Source organism: Equus quagga, chromosome 10 (genome assembly GCF_021613505.1).
Source record: "Equus quagga isolate Etosha38 chromosome 10, UCLA_HA_Equagga_1.0, whole genome shotgun sequence".
NCBI lineage: Eukaryota > Metazoa > Chordata > Mammalia > Perissodactyla > Equidae > Equus > Equus quagga.
In genome coordinates, this window is record NC_060276.1 from 119186993 (window position 1) to 119209516 (window position 22524).

Consider the following 22524-nt stretch of genomic DNA (forward strand, 5'->3'; position numbering starts at 1 on the left):
GAGGCTCAATCTAGGAATTAATTGTCCAAGTGGTGCTTACAAAAAAGGATGACATAGAATAAGAGGCAGAAATGACATACAAATAATTTTTTCCCCAGTATTGAAAGACCTGTTTCCAGGTTCACGCGGCACATTGGATGCTCAGCACCTGAATAAAATGAAACTCACTCCCAAGCACACTGTTAAGAAATTTCAGAACAGCAGCTATATAGAGAAGGTCCTAAAAGCTTAGGATCCTCAGAGTGGTTGGAGGGGCAAAGAAAAAAAGAGAATAACCCATAAATAATCAAGAGTTTGAATGCCTTCAAATTCTTTACCACAGATTGGAAGACAGAGAAAACTTTTCACAATTCTAAGGAAAGCTGATTGACAACATAGAAGTCTATTCTGAACCTAACTATCAATGTGAGGTCAGAGTAAAAAACTTTCCACTCATACAGGGTCTCCAAACATTTACTTTTTTACACCCTTTCTCAGAAAACTGTGTGATTATGTGTTTCTTCAAATAGAAGAAGAATAATGAATGGAAAGACATGGTTTCCAAGAAACAATGGAGTTAATGGAAAATAGCTGGAGGAATTGGGTCCCAGATGAGTGCTGGAAACAACAGACTGAAGCAGAAAGGATGTGAGAGAGACGTCAAAGAAAAAATAAAAGAAAAAGAAATGAGACATTTGATCTCGTTGGAAATAGTACTTGAGATGGGTTTTAGTTCTGTTGGAGCTCTTAGAAAAATTGAAGGGAGCTATCCCCATGGCATGGTGGTTAAGTTCAGTGAGATCCTTCAGTGTCCAGGGTTTCATGGGTTCAGATCCTGGGCACCAAACCTACACTACTTGTCAGCCATGCTGACATACAAAATAGAGAAAGATTGGCACAGATGTTAACTCAGGGCTAATCTTCTTCCAGCAAAAAGAGGAAGATTGGCAATGGATGTTAGCTCAGGGTGAATCTTCCTCACTAAAAAAAAAAAGAAAGAAAGAAAAATTGAACAATAGATATGGCGAAAGCATGAAAATGAAAATCTGAGGCTGTTATTGTCTCCAGATAAAATGGATTATTCAAGTGAGGAGATTTTACATCTTAGAGTACAAAGCTTGGTTTAAGAGTGACCATTAATTGCACGGTTACAGTAAAGTTAACACCAAACAGTGATATAACTAAAATAGTGTTGTAACTCTATTGGGAAGAGGAGTGAAGAGGCCAACATGGAAGTGGTTGCCTACAGATAATTTCTAGATAATATCTAAAAACAATGTATCAAGGAAAAGTAGCATAAAATATTGTTTAGAACCATAATGGAGCATATTTTGAGAGGAAAAGCTAAGAGACCTAAACGTGTTTGCCCCTGGAGGCAAGCATGGTCATGGGGCGAGGAAGTGTGTCTTGGGGCGGGAATTTGCTGTTTGATGTTATTGTTACTATTTAAATAATACTTGTAGTTTGGCTTTTAAGATTTCATGTTAGTCTTTCTGTGTTGAAACAAAATTTTTGTAAAAGAAAGAAAAAGGTAAAGCCCGAATTTCATAGTGTGTGTGGGTGAGTACCTCCCTCTAAAGCACCGGTTTGCGAATTTGCTGCCCATTGGAATCCCCTGGAGAATTTCACCAATGTTGACCTGTGCCTTGTTGCCCCAGAGATTCTGCTGGACTTGGTCTGCAGGGCAGCCTGGGCAGGGAGACTTTTTCAGTTCTCCCCAAGGATTCTAATATGCAGCAGAATTTGAAAAGCACGGATGTACAGTAGCACAGATTATTGCTTTGATTTAAAATCTCATCCGGTGTTCCCTTCACCTAGATATAGTGCTGTCCATTAAAGGATACATAAGGATGCAGACAGAGCAAACTTCATCATTCACTTGTTTTTTTTATTATCTGATATGTTTTTTATAGAAAGGCTATAATCACTTAAAAATGACCTAATACTTCTCTCAAAAAGCTTTCCATTATCTGGTTGTTTTACTTTTTTTCTTTTAACCAAAGTGACAGAATGTTCTCATTTCAGAGTGCTTTGTCTCTCCTACGAGATGCCCATTGTGTGTGGTCAACGGTGCCATTCCAATTTAATTGTTCCACTTTCTCCTGTTTCTGTAACTGCACATGAGGTTGAATTAAATATACTTTTCTCAGTTTGCATTTCCCTGGCATTCATCCTAAGTGGCTCCTTGGAGGAGCTCCATGCATCCCACTGGTCTAATTCCATGAGGTCCTTTAACTCAAAGGCCAGGGAGATCTTTACTGGCTCTAGAGATTTGTTCAGTGGTCAAGGATGCTTGTATTGAAGCCAAATGTTCTTTCATTATAACCTGGCCTTCCCCAAGCTTCTGCAGTGAGGAGGATTGAGTTCCTACCAGTAAACACGGGTCATTATCAGTAGAACACTTTATCTTTTGTGGCTAGCATAGTCTATCTTTCTTCAATGCACCTTCTAAGAAACATCAGAGAGGGTGTAGGTCCCTATGTTATTCAACGAGAAGCCAGTGGCTTACAAAGGCATTCGTTTTTGTGGACTCATTTTTATCCTAGGAGAAGCAAACTCATTAAATCCATGCAGTGCTGTCATTCAGAGCTGGCTATATGACATGATCTTATCCTTGAATCTATTTTCTGATGATTGATGTCAGTAGAACTTATTCATTTGTTCCCATATCTCTTGGAGATGCCTGTGCTCTGTCCTGCCTTGAGGTCCCTTGCCATCATCTGGAAACCCAGCCAATTTCCATGTGAAGGGCTCCTCTGATGCAGAGCCATGTCTCCATCCTGCCTCATTTGATTTTTCTTTACCTATTATGAGTTTGGGCTTCTTAAATTTACTCTTTTAGAATATACTTAAAGCTAATGAATTTTTGATGTTCTTTAGTGTATTTCTACAAGCTGTTAATTTTTGAAATAAAATTAAACATCAAAACGGCTTCATTAGAAGGGGGCTTGTAATTTTAATCTAGTCTGTAAACATCATGGAGAAACAGGTACACAGACACACACACACACACACACACACACACACACACACACAAGTGAAGTTTATTTGCTAATAAATACTGAAGCCAGATATCTGGGCTGCCATAAATTCTGTATGTTTTCTTAATGACCTAATTAATTTGAAGGACATACTTCATAGAGGCAAATTGTTTTGTATTTGTTGTTTTAAAACCTTGATGCAATCAGCCCATGGTGCTCCAGTATTTGAAGTTGCATTAAGAACTTAGTCTTAAAATGGCACCCTTCCTGTTGGTAGATTTCCATGCAGGGGAATTTGCCAGATGATAATTTAACATCAAGATTTTATATATGTGTATATCACATCCTCTCAGTGACACCAGCTGGGGTGGGCCAATTGAAAAGAACTTGCAGTTACAGAGACTTGTTAAGGGATAATTAAATATGTGGGGAATAGAACAATCGTGGCAGAGGATTTAATTGGGTGTAATTGGTTTAGGAGGAATAGGCCAGAGTAAAAGAATAGCTCTTAATAGGAGGTCTGAAAATAGCCAGGGAAAGCATTAATTGCAGAAAATCTGTGACATTGGATTACTGTAGGGAAAAAAAGATCCACCTTTTTATATACTTACCTGTACAGAAAGAGATGACTGGGAGAAAGAAATCTTCTCACACATATATTTTTTAAAAAGCTAGAGGCAGTTTTGAGATTCAGAAGGGATATGATACAGGTTACAAGTCAGAAGAGAGGCACGTGATAGACCTACCCTTTTAGAGTTTCAGGATTTGGCAATTTGGTATGAAATACTCCAGAAATTATGTAACTTTGAGCGTTTTGAGTAATTTGAAGTCTTACAAATGGAATGTGGGGCATAGCTAGGGTGGGAACGGAGAAGGAGGGGGTGATGCGTGCCTGCATAGATTCTCTTCAGCCCTGAAAGTCTTCTCCAAGCTTTAATGAGCACAGAATCCCTCTGGACACACAGCATACAATGGCGAATTAATTCACTTTGCTTCTTCTGTCATGTTCCCTTCCTCCATTAATTTGTGGTATTTCAAATAGAAATTTACATTAGCTATAGTTTTCTGTGTATCTATGATTAGAAAGATATGTTACTATTTGACGCTCCTTTATTGTCAAGTTTTAGGTTTGAAATTTAAGTGGCCGTGGTTCAGAGAGAGAAGGACCATGTCTTTACTGGAATCATTCCAGAGGTTGGAGGTGCCCTGGTCTTGGAGATGAGCCCTCTACCCCTTCTGTAGGCAAGTGGCATAGACAGATATTTAATTTCCTGTATAAGAGAAGCCCCAATGTTCCTATGAGTCACTTGTTGTGGGCGCAGGTTTGGCCTGTAGGGAAGCCAAGTTGGGGTGCTCTCAGGTGCCACCAAAGGTTTCTGGAAAGTGATGCCCAGGAAGATTTCCCAGACCTGCAAGGGTCTGACCAGAGCAAAGCAAGACCTCCAGGTGGAGGCAAGGGCCATTCGTTCTCAAGGAATACTTAAGCTAAGGGCAGATCTTCCAAAGGGAGGGAAGAAGTGCCAGAGAAGCCTTGTGCAAGATAGTTGAATAGGTGGTCTTCATTTACCCAGCATCACGTCCTCCTTACCCACAGGCAGAAAACTGTCCTGCCACTTTTGCTCTACCTGCCAGGTCATGATAGGTGGAAATACAGGTGGTATCAACAGTTTGGCAATTAGTCAAGGGTTCTTAGCCATGCATGCTTGGTGCATGTGTGTCAGACCCCTTTGTCAGTTTGCTGAAAATATATACCCTTTCTAAAAAAGAATATGCGTAAGTAATAAAGTAAGATAAGCGTAAAAGAAAACTAGTTTTGTTGGAATAGTTATCAAGATATTTTTTAAATGTGCCATAGTAACATTGGTGTTTCTTTATTGTGTATTAAATAATCAGATCTAGTTAGGAGGCTCGTAAGAGTCACAACTGCAAAGTAGTGATGAGTATAAACAGTAATTTGAAGTATCTGCAATCACATTAATTGAATATAAAAATGTATGTGATTTCCACTGGAGGAAAAGTTGCAGAGATTTCTAATATTACTGAATATGTGTGTGTGTGTGTGTGTGTGTGTGTGTGTTATGCCTACATTCATAATTGAAGCAGATACTAAATTTCAGTTCATGTTTAGTGAAAACAAAGAAGCAATCTTTCTTGTCTATTCTAGTTTATGGAACTCATGGGTTCTGTTAAAGGACATCTGGGTGGGAGTAGGGGTCATTGACTCTGGGGAGAGAACTTCTGAATTTGGAACTAGGTAGAGGAAAGAGTTATTTATTTATTTTATTCAGATTTTATTTTTAAAACCTGCACGTGTAGGTAGGAATTCTGCCCAAGGTGCAGTATGTAAAAATAATTAGGTCCCAATATAGAGGACAGACTATGAGAATTTTTTGTGTCAAAAAAGAAAGAAATATTCCTAGTAAGTAAGGCAAGAATTAAATCTTCATATCATGTTTATTTAAAAAACTTTAAAGTCTCACCACACACCAAAATAAACTCAAAATGGATCAAAGACCTAAAGATTAGGCCTGAGACAATAAGTCTTTTGGAAGAGAATATAGGCAGTACACTCTTTGACATCAGTTTCAAAAGAATCTTTTCGGACACTGTAACTCCTCACTTGAGGGAAACAATAGAAAGAATAAACAAATGGGACTTCATCAGACTAAAGAGCTTCTTCAAGGCAAGGGAAAACAGGATTGAAACAAAAAAAAAGCTCACTAATTGGGAAAAAATATTTACAAGCCACTTATCTGACAAAGGGTTAATCTCCATAATATACAAAGAACTCACACTGATTAGCAACAAAAAAACAAACAACCCGATCAAAAAATGGGCAGAGGACATGAACAGACATTTCTCAAAAGAAGATATGAATATGGCCAATAGACACATGAAAAGATGTTCATCATCGCTAATCATCAGGGAAATGCAAATCAAAACTACACTAAGATATCACCTTACACCCGTTAGATTGGCAAAAACATCCAAAACCAAGAGTGACAAATATTGGAGAGGATGTGGAGAAAAAGGAACCCTCATACACTGTTGGTGGGAATGCAAACTGGTACAGCCACTATGGAAAACAGTATGGAGATTTCTCAAAAAGTTAAAAATAGAAATACCCTATGACCCAGCCATCCCATTACTGGGTATCTATCCTAAGAACCTGAGATCAGAAATCTCAAGAGTCCGTTGCACCCCTATGCTCATCGCAGCATTATTTACAATAGCCAAGACGTGGAACCAGCCTACATGCCCAGAAACTGATGATTGGATAAAGAAGATGTGGTATATATACACAATGGAATACTACTCAGCCATAAAAAAAGACAAAATTGGCCCATTCACAACAACGTGGATGGACCTCGAGGGTATTATGTTAAGCGAAATAAGCCAGTCAGAGAAAGACGAACTCTATATGACCCCACTCATAGGTGGAAGTTAGTATATTGATAAGGAGATCTGATGGGTGGTTACCAGGGAAAAGGGGGGGTGGGGGGAGGGCACAGAGGGGGAAGTGGTGTACCCACAACTTGACTAACAAAAATGTACAACTGAAATCTCACAAGGTTGTAATCTATCATAACATTAATAATAAAAAAAAAAATCTTTAAAGGGGCCGGTCCCGTGGCCAAGTGGTTAAGTTGGTGCACTCTGCTTGGGCGGCCCGGGGCTTCGCTGATTCGGATCCTGGGCACCGACATGGCGCAGACATGGCACTCAGGCCATGCTGAAGCAGTGTCCCACACAGCACAACCAGAGGCACTCACAACTAGAATATACAGCTGTGTACTGGGGGACTTTGGGGAGAAGAAGGAGGAGAAAAAAAATCTTTACAGTATGGATATATGTTACTTTCATAATGGAAATTACTAGCTATTTTAATTTTTTAAATAAAAATCTGCTTGGAAATACAAAAAAAAAAAACTTTAAAGTCTCAAGAGCAATTATCATTGAATGCTATTTACTGCCTTTGTTGGGAAAATACATTTTTCATTTCACTGAATTTTGCCTTGTTATAATGTTCATAAGGCTTCGCGGGTAGATCTATGAGGAGATGACTTTGAACCCTGGCAGACACTCCTGACTTTACCTAGATTCTGTCTCTTGACTTCAAACTCCTCCTTCTTTCCTTCCTTCCTGAACCTTACCCTTCCTTTCGCACCTCTTTCTCTCCCCTCTCTTCTCCGTTCCCATGCTAATATGACACACAAAGGCTTTCGAGAGGAGCCTCCTTCCTCTCTTCCAGATCTTGGAAGCCTCCGTCATTTCCCAGAGATGGAAAGTCCAACTCAGTTAGGTTCTGATCCCAAGATAGGAAAGCTCTCTGAAGTATCTCAATCACTGGGGCAGAGTCTGTTTTTCAAGAATTAATATTCCCATTTGGGGGAATGTAGAGAAAACGTTTTGGGGGATAGGTGGAGTGGTGGGGTTCCTGACTAAGACCAATCCTGCCTTTCCTGAGAGCTTGTACAGAGGTCATGCTCAGGAGGTAAAATGTGTGGAAAGAGAATTGTTAAGTAACCCGGAACCTTACACATCACCTTGTCATTTCCAGTGACCTTACCCCATCAGAAACATGTGAGAGAGGAGTGTGAACTGTCAGGGTGAATGTTACACTGAGTTAGTAATTTCCGAAACACGGGGTCTTCCATATGAGATGAAACAGGCTTCCCTGTGAGATGAAGTATCCTATGGGAAAATAAGATACAGGCTTCAGAGAAGAAGTGGGGCACTCCCACTGGGGCTATGTAAGACTGAACTTCTCCTTGGGTCATGGGTAGTGTCTTGGGAACTGTTCTGAAGACGTTCTCCATTTTGGACATTGCACAGTTCATTAGTAGAGACTGAACAGCAGTTTCAAAACTACCTATAAAAGACCCACAGAGACTTACCGTTATCGTTTGAAATGGTTCTTGTCATTGTCTCCCACTTGGGAGTACACAGTTCTTCTTGTCTAAACTACTGACCTCACAGTGTCCAAGTGTTCAACCATCTATCTGCAGACCCACCATCAAGCAGGGTGTCCCACCACCTCTAAGGTACTAACTCTACGTCAAACTGTACTGTTTGTAAATGGACCACTCTTTTTTTCACTCAAACTGGCAGTTTTCCTTTGCAGGAGAACTTGCTCAACTTCCCCTCTCTCTTAAATATTCCATTCGGTGATCAAGATTATTTCTGCCCACCTTATACAGCTGTGAGAAAGCCTTTTATGATTAATGGTATTAAGAGGGCCTGGCATCTGGGGTTCTTTGCTTTCAGAGATGCAGACAAATATATCTTCAGATCTGGATCTGAACCCTTCTTTTAAGTTAGGTTTCATTGAAACTGGAAGCACCAAAGACTCTAACACCTTCTACTGCTGTGTCAAAGAGGGAATCCAAGAGTCTCTCTTCATGATGAAATTCTTATAGGCAAAAACATAAGGTGTAAGATGGGGCCCAAAGGAATTTTACGTTGGGAATGTGCATATAGCTGATGATGGAGGTAGGGATTTACCGTGATGCCCACAGGAGATGAGCTAAGGAGAACATCATGAAACATGGCCTTGCTAATTTTTCTGTCTTACCTATCCAAGTTTCTTCTGACTTCCTTCTGCATCTTTTCTTTCCCTTTCAGTTTAATAACCTTTGCTGAGGACCTTCTCTTTTCCAAGTATTAATCATCCCATGATCTTTGCCCTTAGATTGCTCATAGTCTAGCAATGAATGTAAACATTTAGCAAGTAATTGTGACATAATGTGAGTCTTCCTTCTGGTCTCATCCTTCCCACTCTCTATAAATCTTCGTGAACTTGTATTCACATTCCTGAATTTCAATGCTTAACTCCTTGGTTACTATCTTACAGAACCCCTTTGTAGATATGTAGAATCTCTCTATACATCTCAGATTTTAAACACATCTCTTAGACACTCCATCCCAAATCCCATCCTGCACAAGCCCACTGTCCCACAGTAGGACGGGGCATGGGAGAAAATGGACCACATGCTTGCCTAATTATGATAATTTAAATACAGATTTTACCTCATCAACCAGAGTGTAGACCACATTTAGATGGGAATTTGGTTGGTGTATCTTTATATTTACCATAGTGGATTTCAGAGTGGAAGCATTTAGTGGAACCTCAGTAAGTAATTATAATCAGCTAACATTTATTTGGTGGATGCTTCTTGTTCTAAATTTATATATGCTTATGTACACATACATATGCCTGTGTGTGTGTATACACAATGTAAGTATATGTGTATGTGTTCACACACGTGTATACTCCCACACACATACAATAGCACATGCAGTAATATTCATGAGTTACATCCTGTTACTATGCCCATTTTATAGATAAGAAAATAGAGGCATTGATGGTTTACACTCTTCTCTGTGGTAGCTGATGGAGTTAAAGTTAGACTCAACGTTTGAATCTAAGCAGTACAAGTCCAGAGGACATATTCCCAACCATTACCCCATACTGCCTCTCAGATGCTTAATGCATGGATGAGTAAATGTTTTGGTGCCTATCAGTGTGTATTTGAGCTTATTTTTCTTCAGATTGCTCGTGTTTGGAGCCATCTATCTGAAAATGGATAATCAGCATCATGTTTAACATGTTTCATTGATTATCTACAGCACAAAGGGCATTGAATATGGCACTGTGGGGATATACAGAGAATGGAGAAGGCATACTTCCTGAACCTAAGGAGCTTGATATTTCGGTGGGTCAGTTTGGAGATCTGCACACACATATATACATCGTATTATATTATTAGTTTGGATGTAGACATATATGTATTTAAAAACATATACATGCAATTATATATATACATATATATAAAATTCAAGTGCAAACACTTGTGAAATCATTCCATATAGTTAGATATGAGAATAAGGGAGTGAGTTATTTGTATAGTACAATTACTATAATGAATCAATGAATATTGGGAAATAGACAATTAATATTCGTTCTGATTCTTGACGTAGAATTCAGGTAAATGAAAATCTGGTTACATTTTTGTAGCCTGCTAATACAGGTTGTGCGGAATTGAAAAATATATTTTTTAAGAATGTGGCTATAAGACTAACTCTACCTGCTTCTGACACAATAAGCCTTCTCGTGTTCTTCAGTACCAATTATCTCACTTAAGTTATGGTTACCCACCGCACTGGAGAATTTTCTGTTCCCACTGGCTTCCATATTTAACGTACACTCTGTTCCGAGGATAGCAGTCTGAGGTCTCAGGGAATCCTCAGGCTGAAGGCAACTGAAGAGGTCACTTCGTCCAAGCCCTCATCGTGCAGTCCAGGGAGCTGAAGCCCTGGGCACTAAGTGATGTGCCAAAGGTCACCTGGCTGATTAGTGACCAAGGCAGTAGCAGTCTTAGATGACCTGACTGTCTGTTTTAGCGATGCTGTCGGGAACCTGCTGCTTTTGATGGAGTATATGGGGGGATAACCCCTTCTCTTGGGCTTCTAACATAACCTTGGAGAGAGCAGTTTATATTTTTCCTTCAATTTTTAAATCTAAGATGTTTTGATAGTGCATGGGAAAATAAAGTTATTGAGTCAAACCTATATAGACTTGCATCTCTTGATTAAAATTTGCACTGTAAAAGAATGATACTCATAAGTGCGCACAAAATATATATATACTTAAAAACAAAAATTAAACAAACATACCCACTACCAGACTACAAAACAGAACATTACCAGTATCTTTGTGTATCCATGTGAGTCGCTTCCCTCCCATCTCTCAGAGGCAGATATTATGCCACAATTTGCTCTTAAAAATATTTTAAAATACTTTTATATTTTAGCACATGTATAGCTCAAGCAATGGACTGTTTAGTTTTACATAACATATTAATAAAATCACACCATATGTGTTCTTCCGTGACTTGCTTTTTATTTTTGAAATTTATCCATTTTGATATGTGTATCTATAGTTTATTCATTTTTCACTGTTGTGTAGTATTCTGTTTTAATATGCCAACATTTATTTATCTGTTCTCCTATTAATGGACTTCAGGGTTATTTCAATTCTTTTGCTATTTTGACTATGGCTACAAATGGAAATTCCTGTGCATATGTCCTGACACAAATATTCAAGAAGCTCTATAGGAGAGATGTAGACTATATAGTATGTGTGTGTGTGTGTGCGTGCGTGTGTGTGTGTGTATATGTACACGCACACATATGTACACACACATATATGTACACGCACACATATACATGTGTGTGCAAGTGTGTGTGTGTATCTGCACCAAAGTCTTCTGCATGCTCAACTTTCCTGTGTTCCACAAAACTGCTTTCCAATTGAATTACTATGAGCACTAATTTCCACAGCATGGCATGGGTGTTCTAGTCACTCCACATCTTTGCTCAATACTTGGTACCATTAGTCTTTTGAGTTTTTGCTAATCCCTTGCAACCTCTTCTATATTTCACCAAAGTGAATGAGGTCAACCCTCTTGTACCACGTTAAAACCCTTGGCAGATTTGAGGACTTACTGTATATGGACTCATGGAAGGACAGCCACCAAAGATGACTTTGCACTTAGCCTGAATAACTAAAAAAATAATGGTACTAATTATTGAAATATGGAACAAAAATATAGAGGCAGTTTGAGGGGCTCAGAAATGAGGTTTTTAGAAGCACTACAATGTAAGTGACAATATTCTTGGAGACACGACAGTTTGACCTGAAGAAATACAACTGAGTTTGGTGAGATAGGTCCACACAAACCCTGGAGATATTTGCAAGTTATTTGATTTAGATTTGGAGATTGTGTTTGATAATAGTTTAATTAGACACACCAAGACAAACATTTAATGAGCTTTTAAAATGTGCCAATCCTTGCGCTAACTCGAGCTGTGCAGAAGATGAATAAGGAAAGGAGCACCGTTGTTAGGGATGCTTTCATGAGAAGGTAAGCTCCTAGTGGGCAAGAATTCGGAATTTCTTCTCACTGTCTTCCCATACCCTAGAATAGTGATCTTTATGAAATACTTACTCACTCATGACTAAGTTTTGGTGTTGCCTTATTCCTGTGGCCACTGTAGGGTCCTGTTATCCACATAGTTTGCTCTAGAAAAATCCATGCTTTATTCCTGATCATAGCAGTATCTTTATATCCAAGCAATCTTGATGGGACCACATATAAGCCATTAAGTCTTTCTCCTGGGTTTACTCTGTGTTCTGCCTCTTTTTGAAAACTCCGGTTCCTACGACTGTGGCTCAGATGTGTTCCTGACCTGGTAAACTTCAGTGGCAGAACAGAAATTGTGAGGGAGGTGAATGAGTTCATGCCTCGAGCCCTCACTGGGCACAATACCGCTTTGAAGATACTAAATTTGGCATCTTTATTTTATTCTCCAATTATTTTATCTACATCTAAGCTTCATGGTTCAAAATAGCGGATTTTTATTGGATCCAATTTTTAGAACTAATAGAATCTACATATATGAATATGCAAAGCATTTTAAGATTTGAGAGAAGACAATAGATTGTAACCTTGCTCATCTAGGTGATAATGTCAAGACCAGAATATTAAAATATATATGAAAATATACTAATTTGCTGATTGCTGGCATCAAGTGAATCTTGGGTAGGAACTGAGGGGGTGGGCTGTGTGTGAGAGAGGGAGAGAGAGATAAGCCCATACACCCATGCACAGAGCAGAGGTTGTGCATGTAGATAACAGGTGCACAGTGCCACCTCAGGGTGGAGTTCTGGGTTCTAGGACAAAAGATGAACCACACTCCACTTAGGTACCATAAAATATTGGTGTTCTCACCAGAAACAAAAGAAAAGGAAAACCGGAGATGTCTCCAGGTTGCACAGAGTTTGGGGAATAGCTATTATAGGCTTTCCTGGTAAACAGTGTAGGGGGATTGTTGTGCAAGCTCATTAATTTGGGTGTGGATCAGGATGGGCTGTTCCTGTTTGCCCAATGCTTCAGAATGTGAGAGGAAAGCGAATCTTCCGAGTGCTTCTTGTTGTCAGCAGTCCCTGGGCAGCAGATACACAGTGAGTCCCAGGCCTTCAACGTAGCTGAGAACGACACTAGGGGAGGGGTGGTTCCACCTCATTTATCCTCTCTCTCTCTTTTTTTTTTTTTTAAGATGCATCCACAAAGTTCTCTATCTTCCAATGTATGTGTTTCTCAGCCACAGAAAGCTGAGACCGTGAACACCCAGGAGACGGGATTTTGTTCCTTATGAGGCCAAAATACCAAAATAAATTTCATCAGGCTCACCTTAATTAAATAGATATTTTAAAATTAAACCAATATCAATTTGAGTGATGTGCACTTAGGGGAGATATGTATTGCAATTTTTATTTTGACTTGTTTATAGTCTGATAAGCCTGAGTAGTTTGAGCCTCGTGTTAATTACAACCTCAGACAGAATGACTGCCCTGTGGAGAACCATTCTAAAATACCCAATCAAGTCATAAATCAAGTTGAAATGCCACTCTGAGATATTACTGTTCGTGCAAACTTTGCACAGAAAACATACTATAAAGTCCTTCTTAACTCCCAAATTGTATGTATTCAATAAAGTTATGGTTTTGACTTTTTCTCCTTAAAATTTTTCATTCAGAGAGTTATTTTTATAGTATCTGCTTTGTATTTTGGGAAAATTAAATATATATATTAAATATATGTAATGTATAAATACATAGATTACATATAATATATATTAAAGATATACCTATGCTATATGTATATATAACAACCTTTCACCCCTTGTGAAATCTTTTTCAGTATGTGAAGTTTACATGGGAAGTCTTTTATTATTTTTTGGTCTCCAGGTATATTGGTTGGTTAAATTTATAGTGATTTTTAAAATGATAATGATGCATATTTAATAGGTTTATTTTCAAAATCTTCATTACTTGTAATGCTAAAACTTGTCAAGTATTTGAATGTGACGTGAGCACGCATATGCATACATACATATATATACACACACAACACATATAGAGTGCCACTGATTATAATGTTTAAATGTGCCCACAGGTGCTTTAATTATTTTTGTGGCCACTGTAATTTCATACTTGACTTAGACCGCTGGTTCTCACCCTAGGGTCAGTTTGCCCCCTGAGGTCATTTAGCAATGTCTGGAAGCATTTTTTTTTTTTTAAAGAAGATTAGCCCTGAGCTAACATCTGTTGCCAATCCTCCTCTTTTTGCTGAGGAAGACTGGTCTGAGCTAACATCCGTGCCCATCTTCCTCTACTTTATATGTGGGACGCCTGCCACAGGATGGCTTGACAAGTGGTGCGTAGGTCTGTACCTGGGATCCAAACTGGTGAACCCCAGGCCGCCGAAGCAGAGCATGTGAACTTAACCAGTGGGCCACCGGGCCGGCCTATGGAAACATTTTTGATTGTTAAAACTGGGAGAAGAGGGAGCCGGCTTGTGGCTGAATGGTTAAAGTTCCGCACACTCCACTTCAGCAGCCTGGGTTCACAGGTTCGGATCCTGGGCACGGACCTCCTCCACCCATTAGGCATGCTGTGGAGGCCTCCTGCATACAAAATAGAGGAAGATTGGCACAGATGTTAGCTCAAAGCGAATCTTCCTCACCAAAACAAAACAAAACAAATTGGGAGAGGAGTGCTCCTGGCATCTAATAGGTGGAGGCCAGGGATGCTGCTAAACATCCTACAGTGCACAGGACAGCCCCACCACAGAGAACTATGTGGTCCAAAATGTCTGTGGTGCCAAGGTTGAGAAATCATGGGCTTTAGATTATATTACTTTTGAGCAAATTAGCCAAATTTCAAAAAGTAAGGAAATATATAAGATAACTCTGAACTTATGAGTATTATAAATGCCTAACCTGGAGCTAGTAAGTGCTCAGATGCCCCCCAGACCCTTCCTCTTAGGTTCTGCTGGCTCACAATCCCTCTCTGCCCCTCAGAAGCTTGCAGGGAGGTGGGTCTAGACAAAGGAGAGACTTGATCATGCAACTCAAGCATGAAGTCTAGGTGGACCCCGCTTGGGCAGTCTTAATGTGTATGTGACTTGCAGATACTCTCATCCCCACTGAGTTGGAGCATTGATGGAGTGGGCCAGAATTCCTCATAGTGTGGACTCTGTAAGCCCTGGTACAAATCCGCCAACTGACTTCTAACTTTATTGAACTCTGCATTCCAGGGACTGTGCAATGCTTTGTGTGGACTATCTCATTTAATCCCCACACAGATAAACAGATCAGTAAAGGGAGGCTCAAAGAATTTAAATTACTTCCTCTAGACCTGCTCAGTGCCAGCACTGGGCTGACTCCAGAGCCTGTGCATTTTGGCCCTGTACCTGGGAGTTTTTCAGCAGGTTCAAAATCCCAGTGTTTTGTATTTATTGAGTGGGTATTTTCTCTGCCCTGCACCTTTGCATATTGCCTCACTTCCTGCTTGCCACAGCCCCATAGAGAAGCTATGACACACCATTTACCTAAAGCCCAGGGAGATCGACTTGCTTCCCTCAGCTCGCAGAGTAAGCATTCGAGGACCCAAGTCTGTCAGAATCAGAAATTAATCGTGTCACCTATTATCACTGAGGAAGGCTCAAGAAAGGAGAACTAATACTGGTTCAAAAGAAGAAAGGCTGTCAGGAAGACAGAAGCTTCCAAATATGTCATCACCTCTTTCTTGTTCTTGTCTGTCTCTTAATTATTCAGAACTTGGATCACAGCGTGGCAGAAATCCATATGTTGTCTATGGTAGAATTCAAAGATAGAAGCAAATACATAAATCAGCCATTTGACGTGATGCTCTTTTTCACTTTCAATGTCACAATCCAGATTTTTCGTGCATCTTCATTCAACTCTGATTAACTTGGCCCAAGATGTCACGGACCACAGAATTTCCCCCAAAGCTGGTATAGCTCCATGGTAGATCCGACTCTGATATGCTTCATTTTTTAAAAAATTAGCTGTTTGACATATTCTGCTCAACTGTTCACTAAAATGAAATGCATAATTATATTCTCATCCAGTTATACTCTGAATAATGTGCAATGTACTTACAAACACACTTGTCTATTTTCGAGTTGAAAAATGCTGTATTTAGAGGTATGCTCCTTGCAGTATCTACTGAAATGTTTTCTGTCCCTAATGGATCATTTACAATACTTTTCACTCATGCACAACATTCTTCACTGTCGTGGGAGGAACGATTTATCTAGTAAGAGTTGTAGGATCTATGTCAAGACAAATTGAGGAGGTGACTCTTTAGCTGTTGAATTCTCCCAGACTCAAATGTACCATAAGCTTTTTAAATGGGCTGCAGGGTTTACCCTTGAAGGCATGCAATGCTTTACATGAAAGTCAGGAGAGCTGTATCAAGACTTTTAATTATGAATGATGTCTTGATATGACAAGCACTACAGCATGTACTTGAAATGCACCATCTTGTTCAGTGTTTTACAAGGAAACTGAGATTCAGGGCAATGATGTATGCAGCCTAAAAATATGTACCATTGAGTGGCTCAAGAAGGATTAGTATCCATAGTCTACACTCTTTCCATTAGGTGAGGTTCCTTTTGTGTTATATGATAAATATCCACATGTCATGAAGCCAATTGGCCTGAATACAGGCTTCCATTTTCCCTGTCCCAGAAAACAAGCTTCACGCATATCATTTTAGGAAAAAGTGACAATTTCCTTAAACATCTGAGAAACAGTGATTTGGAAGTACCTATCTATCTATGGACCAATCTTGTAAATAATAGTGAAATTGGGAGATAATGTGTGTAACATTTGGGGATTTGTTTGTTCATTCAACACAGACTTGTTGAGTGTTTCCCAAATGCCAGGCATTGTTTCAGGTGATTGGCACACAGCAAGAATTAAGACAAGTGATGTTCTTGCTAGATTCTACTACATGGAGAAGCCGCTGTACAAATTCATCAGTGAATAAGAATTTCATTGAGTGATGATGAGGGTTGTGTGGAAGAGAGAGCAAATGGCTTAGGTGGCAGTTCTCTTGGCTTCATTATCCTTGTCTGCTTTCTTTTCCCACTAGGCTGACCGCTCTGCTTTGGAGTTTGCATAAAGAATCGTTTCCCTTGGGAGGTGTTGGATGGTCTCTGCTTCCTGGAGCCTCGCTCTTGCTGGAATCCAGTTCCAGGATTAAGGGAGGGCCGCACTCTTGCAATGGGCTGCCAAGAAAACCACTAGGTTTGTTCTTAACATTGGGCTCTGTCTCTGACCCATCTGAGAGGCTTCCTAGCAAGTGTATCGCCTCTCCTGGGTCTTTTGCTCCCTTGAAAGCCCTCTCTCTTCACGGGCTTTCTTCACAGCTTTGTTTGCTTGGAGTTGTGTCCCATAGACACCTGCGAATGTGGAAGTGAACAATGTCGAGACCCAAGAGACTGTTATGGCTTCCGTTGTTCTGCACCCCGGTCTGCGTCATGTTGAACTCCAATGTTCTGCTGTGGATAACTGCTCTTGCCATTAAGTTCACGCTCATTGACAGCCAGGCACAGTATCCAGTTGTCAACACAAATTATGGCAAAATCCGGGGCCTAAGAACACCATTGCCCAATGAGATTTTGGGTCCAGTGGAGCAATACTTGGGAGTCCCTTATGCCTCGCCTCCCACTGGAGAGAGACGGTTTCAGCCCCCAGAACCCCCATCCTCGTGGACTGGGGTTCGAAATGCCACCCAGTTTGCTGCCGTGTGCCCCCAACACCTGGATGAGAGGTCTCTATTGCATGACATGCTGCCCATATGGTTTACTGCTAATTTGGATACTTTAATGACCTATGTGCAAGATCAAAATGAAGACTGCCTTTACTTAAACATCTATGTGCCCACAGAGGATGGTAAGTACTTTATTTAAACAGAAAACAACACCTGCTCGCTCAGTCTCTGGGGGATTTGCCAAGATGGTTTCATAATGACCTGTGCATGATATTTTCCATAACCCATTTATTTTTTTCATATTCTGAATATGGTTATTGCCATAACTTATCATTTGCTCCACTTGAATTTACTGAGCATCTAGTAGATGGACAATACTATAATTAAGGACTGAATTATTGTCATATATTGGCTTTTTAGCATTGTTATAGTGTTTATTTGCAGATGATACCCAGTGCGAGCATGTAGTGTTATATGCTATACCTGAATCATCTCTAAAGGAATGAATCTATAGAAAAATAACAGAATTAAGAACATAGTCATGATCAAGTTAGCAAACTGAAAATTATAAGGAATGCTTCCTTTTGCTTTAATGTCTTAAGAGTTTGGCAGTCTCTTTTTTTGAGTCTTGAAAGGAACCCCCATTGTTTTAAATGCACAAGCAAGGAATATTTCATAAAGTGGTTGGATTTTGTTGTTTAGAATCCATGTTGTTAACATAAATGTGGACCTTGTTTTCTTCCAATATTCACTGCAGTCAAATGGCACATGTATGTCCTCACATGATTCTAGCTCCATTAGAAAATAATGTGCTTGCTTTAACAAAATAGCCTATTTCCTTTTGATAACACAACAGTGAAAATCTGTAGAAACAATAATGTTAATACTAATTAATACAATGCTGTTAAAATTGGGGTATCTCCTTGTTTATGTAGATTTCAAATTAAAACTTTTATAAAGACTAACCAGATTAAAGCTATGCTGCAATGATATCACATTTCTCATTTACCATTTCTATAGGCTATTTTTAGACAAGGAGAAAGAGAAGCATAGAATGAAATCTTACCGGAATTTAAGGAGTAATTTGCAGGAATCATAGACTTCACCTACTATAGAAACTAAAGTGTGTCCTTTGTAACTCTCATGGAGAAATTTCTTTCTTTCTTTTTTTTTTCTTTTCCCTTTAGTCCTTAGAAAATCCTTTTCAGGGAGATCTGGCTGAAAGTCTGAAATACATGATCACATTATTCAGTGATCGTCAAAATTGTATCCCATCCGCCATATTGTTCTTTCTCCACATAAATGCTAGAAAGTAGTTTAAGTAGAGTGTCATGGAAAACCGAGCTGGGGTTGTCTGTTAGTGAAATCACAAAGAATGCCCAGGGAAAGAGATTAAAAGACCGTGCTTCATTATATTTGTAGCTTCTGGCATGTGGCCCTTGTCGTTATGGCGACAGATCACACAATTATCTTGTAAAGTGTAGGTCTGAATGTGATTCAAGGAGTTAAACTGACATTTGGCCACTGTACTTGCCAGCAGTGCGCTGAGCTGCCTCAGTGCTGAACAGTCCCTGAGTAGCTGCTTTGTGCATATGCGAGAAGATGGATAACCGCATCCAAAACCAGTTAGACTTCTCATTTCAGAAGCCACCTGGGTCATGATCTTTCTCATAATGAGCTATTCAAATATAAAATATAAAGAAGGAAAGACAGAAAGAGAGGGGAAAGAAACAAAACAGGATAAAGGTTTAAAATTGCTTTCATAGTACATTTGACGAGCTAATGTCTACCAGCTGGGGACGTTATAGAGCTAACCTCATGAACAGTGAATGCACTTCAAATAGGATGCTGCCCTCCATGAGAGGCCGGACCAAATTAGACCACCTATGAAGAAAAAGCAATAGCTTCCTTGATGACAGGACCATAGATGTGCAATTGTGTGAATTGAAACCATAAACAATTTGACCATTTCATTGTGGTTCAGTATTGAATAGGGATTGGGGAATATAAAAATGTGGAAAATGCCACGTAATGGAAAAGCAATATACACTTAAGAATAAACGCAGTGCCGCTTGTTTACTTCTTTAGTTTTTTTAGAGCACTTTTGCATATAATATCTCACATGATCTTGACAAGAGAAATCAGAAATCCACTAGGGGCTGAAGAGGTAGACCCTCTCTCCCTGGAAGATGTAAATGTTGGAATTTTGCTGGTGAGGGAAGCTACCTGCCTTTATGTTTGCATAAGAACAAATCGCAGCCTAGTGGGTTGGGAGTTTTGTGCTTTTTTTTTCGATATTTGCATCAGTTGGAGAATAAATGTGGAGGTTTAGATATTTAACTATTGCCTATTCACTAAATGAATAAACTCCACTGCCGTAATAACACATTGAAATGCAGTGTCCTGCTGATTCCTCCAAAGACCTTCCTTTAGGGACTGTCTTGTCAGTGCACTTAATCATTTCAGTGCATTTAATTAACTGTGGAGAACAATATTGGATATTTGGAATTCCAAATTCCACCTGATCCTCCAGTTTTTAGATTTGTCTTTTTTTCTGCATTGATTAGAAGGTGAGGGTCATGAGCAGGCACACCTTCACTTCACTACCAGAGATACTTCTGAGTCCTGATCATGTGCCAGCTATGCTTTAGATGTCGGGATTGCAAGAGAGACAAGAATTCCTAAATTTGAGAGTCAGACACTTGTTGTAGGCAGAATAATGACTCTTCAAAGGTGCACAAATCTAATCCTTGGAACCTGTGAATATGTTACCTTACGTGGCAAAGGGGAATAAAAGTTGCAGGTGGAATTATATTTGCTTATCAGTTGACCTTAAAATAGGAATACATCTTGGATCATCTGGGTGGGCCCCATATTTAATAACAAGGACGCTTAGTTGTGGAAGAGAGAGGAAAAAGAGGAGATTAGAGCCAGAGTGAAGCAATGTAAGAAAGGCAACTGGCCATTGTTGACTTTGAGGAGGAGAGGAAGCCAGGATCTCAAGGAATCTGGCAGACCCTAGAAGCTGGAAAAGACGAGGAATTGGATTCTCCCCTTGAACCCCCAGACAGCAGCACAGCCCTGCTGACACCGTGATTTTAACCCAGTGGAGCTCCGACCTTCAGAACTGCAAGATAATACATGTATGCTCTTCAAAGCCACAATGTTTGTGACAATCTCTTACAGCAGCAACAGAAAACTAACACAGAGATTTGCCACCCTTCAACATTATTAGAAATTCATAGGAAAGGATATACACTAATTGAAAACAAAGTTATAGCTGAAGAGTTGTTTTGAGCTTTCTGAACCCTTTCGCATGCTGAGATTCTAATTCAGTTGCTTCCCTCTCTATCTCAAGAATTACTGGTAGAAAACACTCATCTTAACACTGAGTAGCTAAAATTTGCTACTGTCCCTCAGGCATATTGAGGAGACAAAATCGGTTGTAATCGTTGGGCAGACGTTTTGTCGATTTGAGGCTTAAACTTTATAGAGTAGATACCCAACCTTTTGTCCATCATCTTAATATAGCCTTATGGCAAATCCTACTAAATATCATATTCAAAAGATACACTGACTTTACACAGGAAAGGAATGAAGGAACATTTAAATTTTCCCAGGGATCTCCAACTTAGATGTCATTCAAGGACATAAAATGTCCAAATTGTCCTCTTTTCTCATCTGTCTCCTCAAAATCTCACTCATGGTGGCAGCCATACCTCTAAATGTCTTCTTGTCCTACCTGTGCTGGTGTTAGCAGAATCTTCTGGGCTCCCCATTCCTTCCTTCTGGACATCAAGGTCTGATCTGTTCCGGACAAAGTGATTCTCTACCCTTTTAAAAAAATTCTTTGGATGAATTTATTTCTTGACAGAATATCAATTCTTTTTTTCCCCAGTTTCATTGAGATATAGTTGAGATAGATCACTGTGTATGTTTAAGGTGTACAGCATGATAGTTTGACTTACATATTGTGAAATGATTACCACAAAAAGTTTATTAGTTAGCACCCATCATCTCATATAGATCCAACAAAAAGGAAAAGCAAAAAAAGAAAAAAAAAATATTTTCCTTGTGATGAGAACTCTTAGGATTTACTCTCTTAACAGCTTTTCTATACATCATATAGCTGTGTTAACTATACTCACTATGCTGTACATTACATACCCAGGACTAGTTAATCTTATAACTGGAAGTTTGTACCTTTGACCACTTTCATCCAATTTTCTCACCCCCCTCCTCTGGTAACCACAAATCTGATCTTTTTTCTATGGTGTTTTTTAGATTTCACAGATAAGTGAGATCATACGGTATTGGTATTTGTGTTTCTCTGTCTGACTTACTTCCCTTAGCATAATGCCCTCTAGGTCCATCCATGTTGTCACAATAGCAGGCTGAATAATATTCCAATGTATATGTATGCCACAACTTCTTTATCCATTCACCATCAGCAGGTACTTAGGCAGTTTCCTTGTCCTGGCTGTTGTGAGTAATGCTGCTGTGAACTTGAGGGCACAGATATCTTTTCTCTACCCTTTTTTATGTAAATTTGGTTTACTCTTCAAGCTCAGCTTAGAGGAATGGTCAAGAACCTGCCTGCCTGGCTTCAAATGCCAGCTTGTCCCCTTACCAGTTGAGTGATTCTGGGCTAGTTCCTCGGCTTGCACATGCCTCAGTTTCCTTGTGTGTAAAATGGAGGTGCGCTGGGAGGTTGAAGGCATTAATCCATATGAGGTGGTTAGTCTAGTATTCTGCACATATAACTACTCTGTAGTCTGATGTTAGCGGAACATAATTAATAGTAGAAAAGAGAACCAGAACATTTCAGCCAAATTGCATGTGCATATTGGGTTTAATATGTATATTAATCCAGTACATAATAAATGCATATTGTTTATAACATAATTATTTATT

General features: G+C 39.4%; 1 protein-coding gene across 1 annotated transcript in view; it reads left to right on the plus strand.

Moving 5' to 3' along the window:
* NLGN4X (neuroligin 4 X-linked) overlaps positions 1-22524 on the plus strand; it is a 293155-nt gene that overhangs the window by 57858 nt on the left and 212773 nt on the right. Inside the window, exon 4 of the mRNA XM_046672744.1 lies at positions 16990-17792. Within this exon, the coding sequence (XP_046528700.1) occupies positions 17321-17792 (472 nt within the window). The 5' untranslated portion in view covers positions 16990-17320. The remainder of the gene's footprint in view (positions 1-16989; positions 17793-22524) is intronic.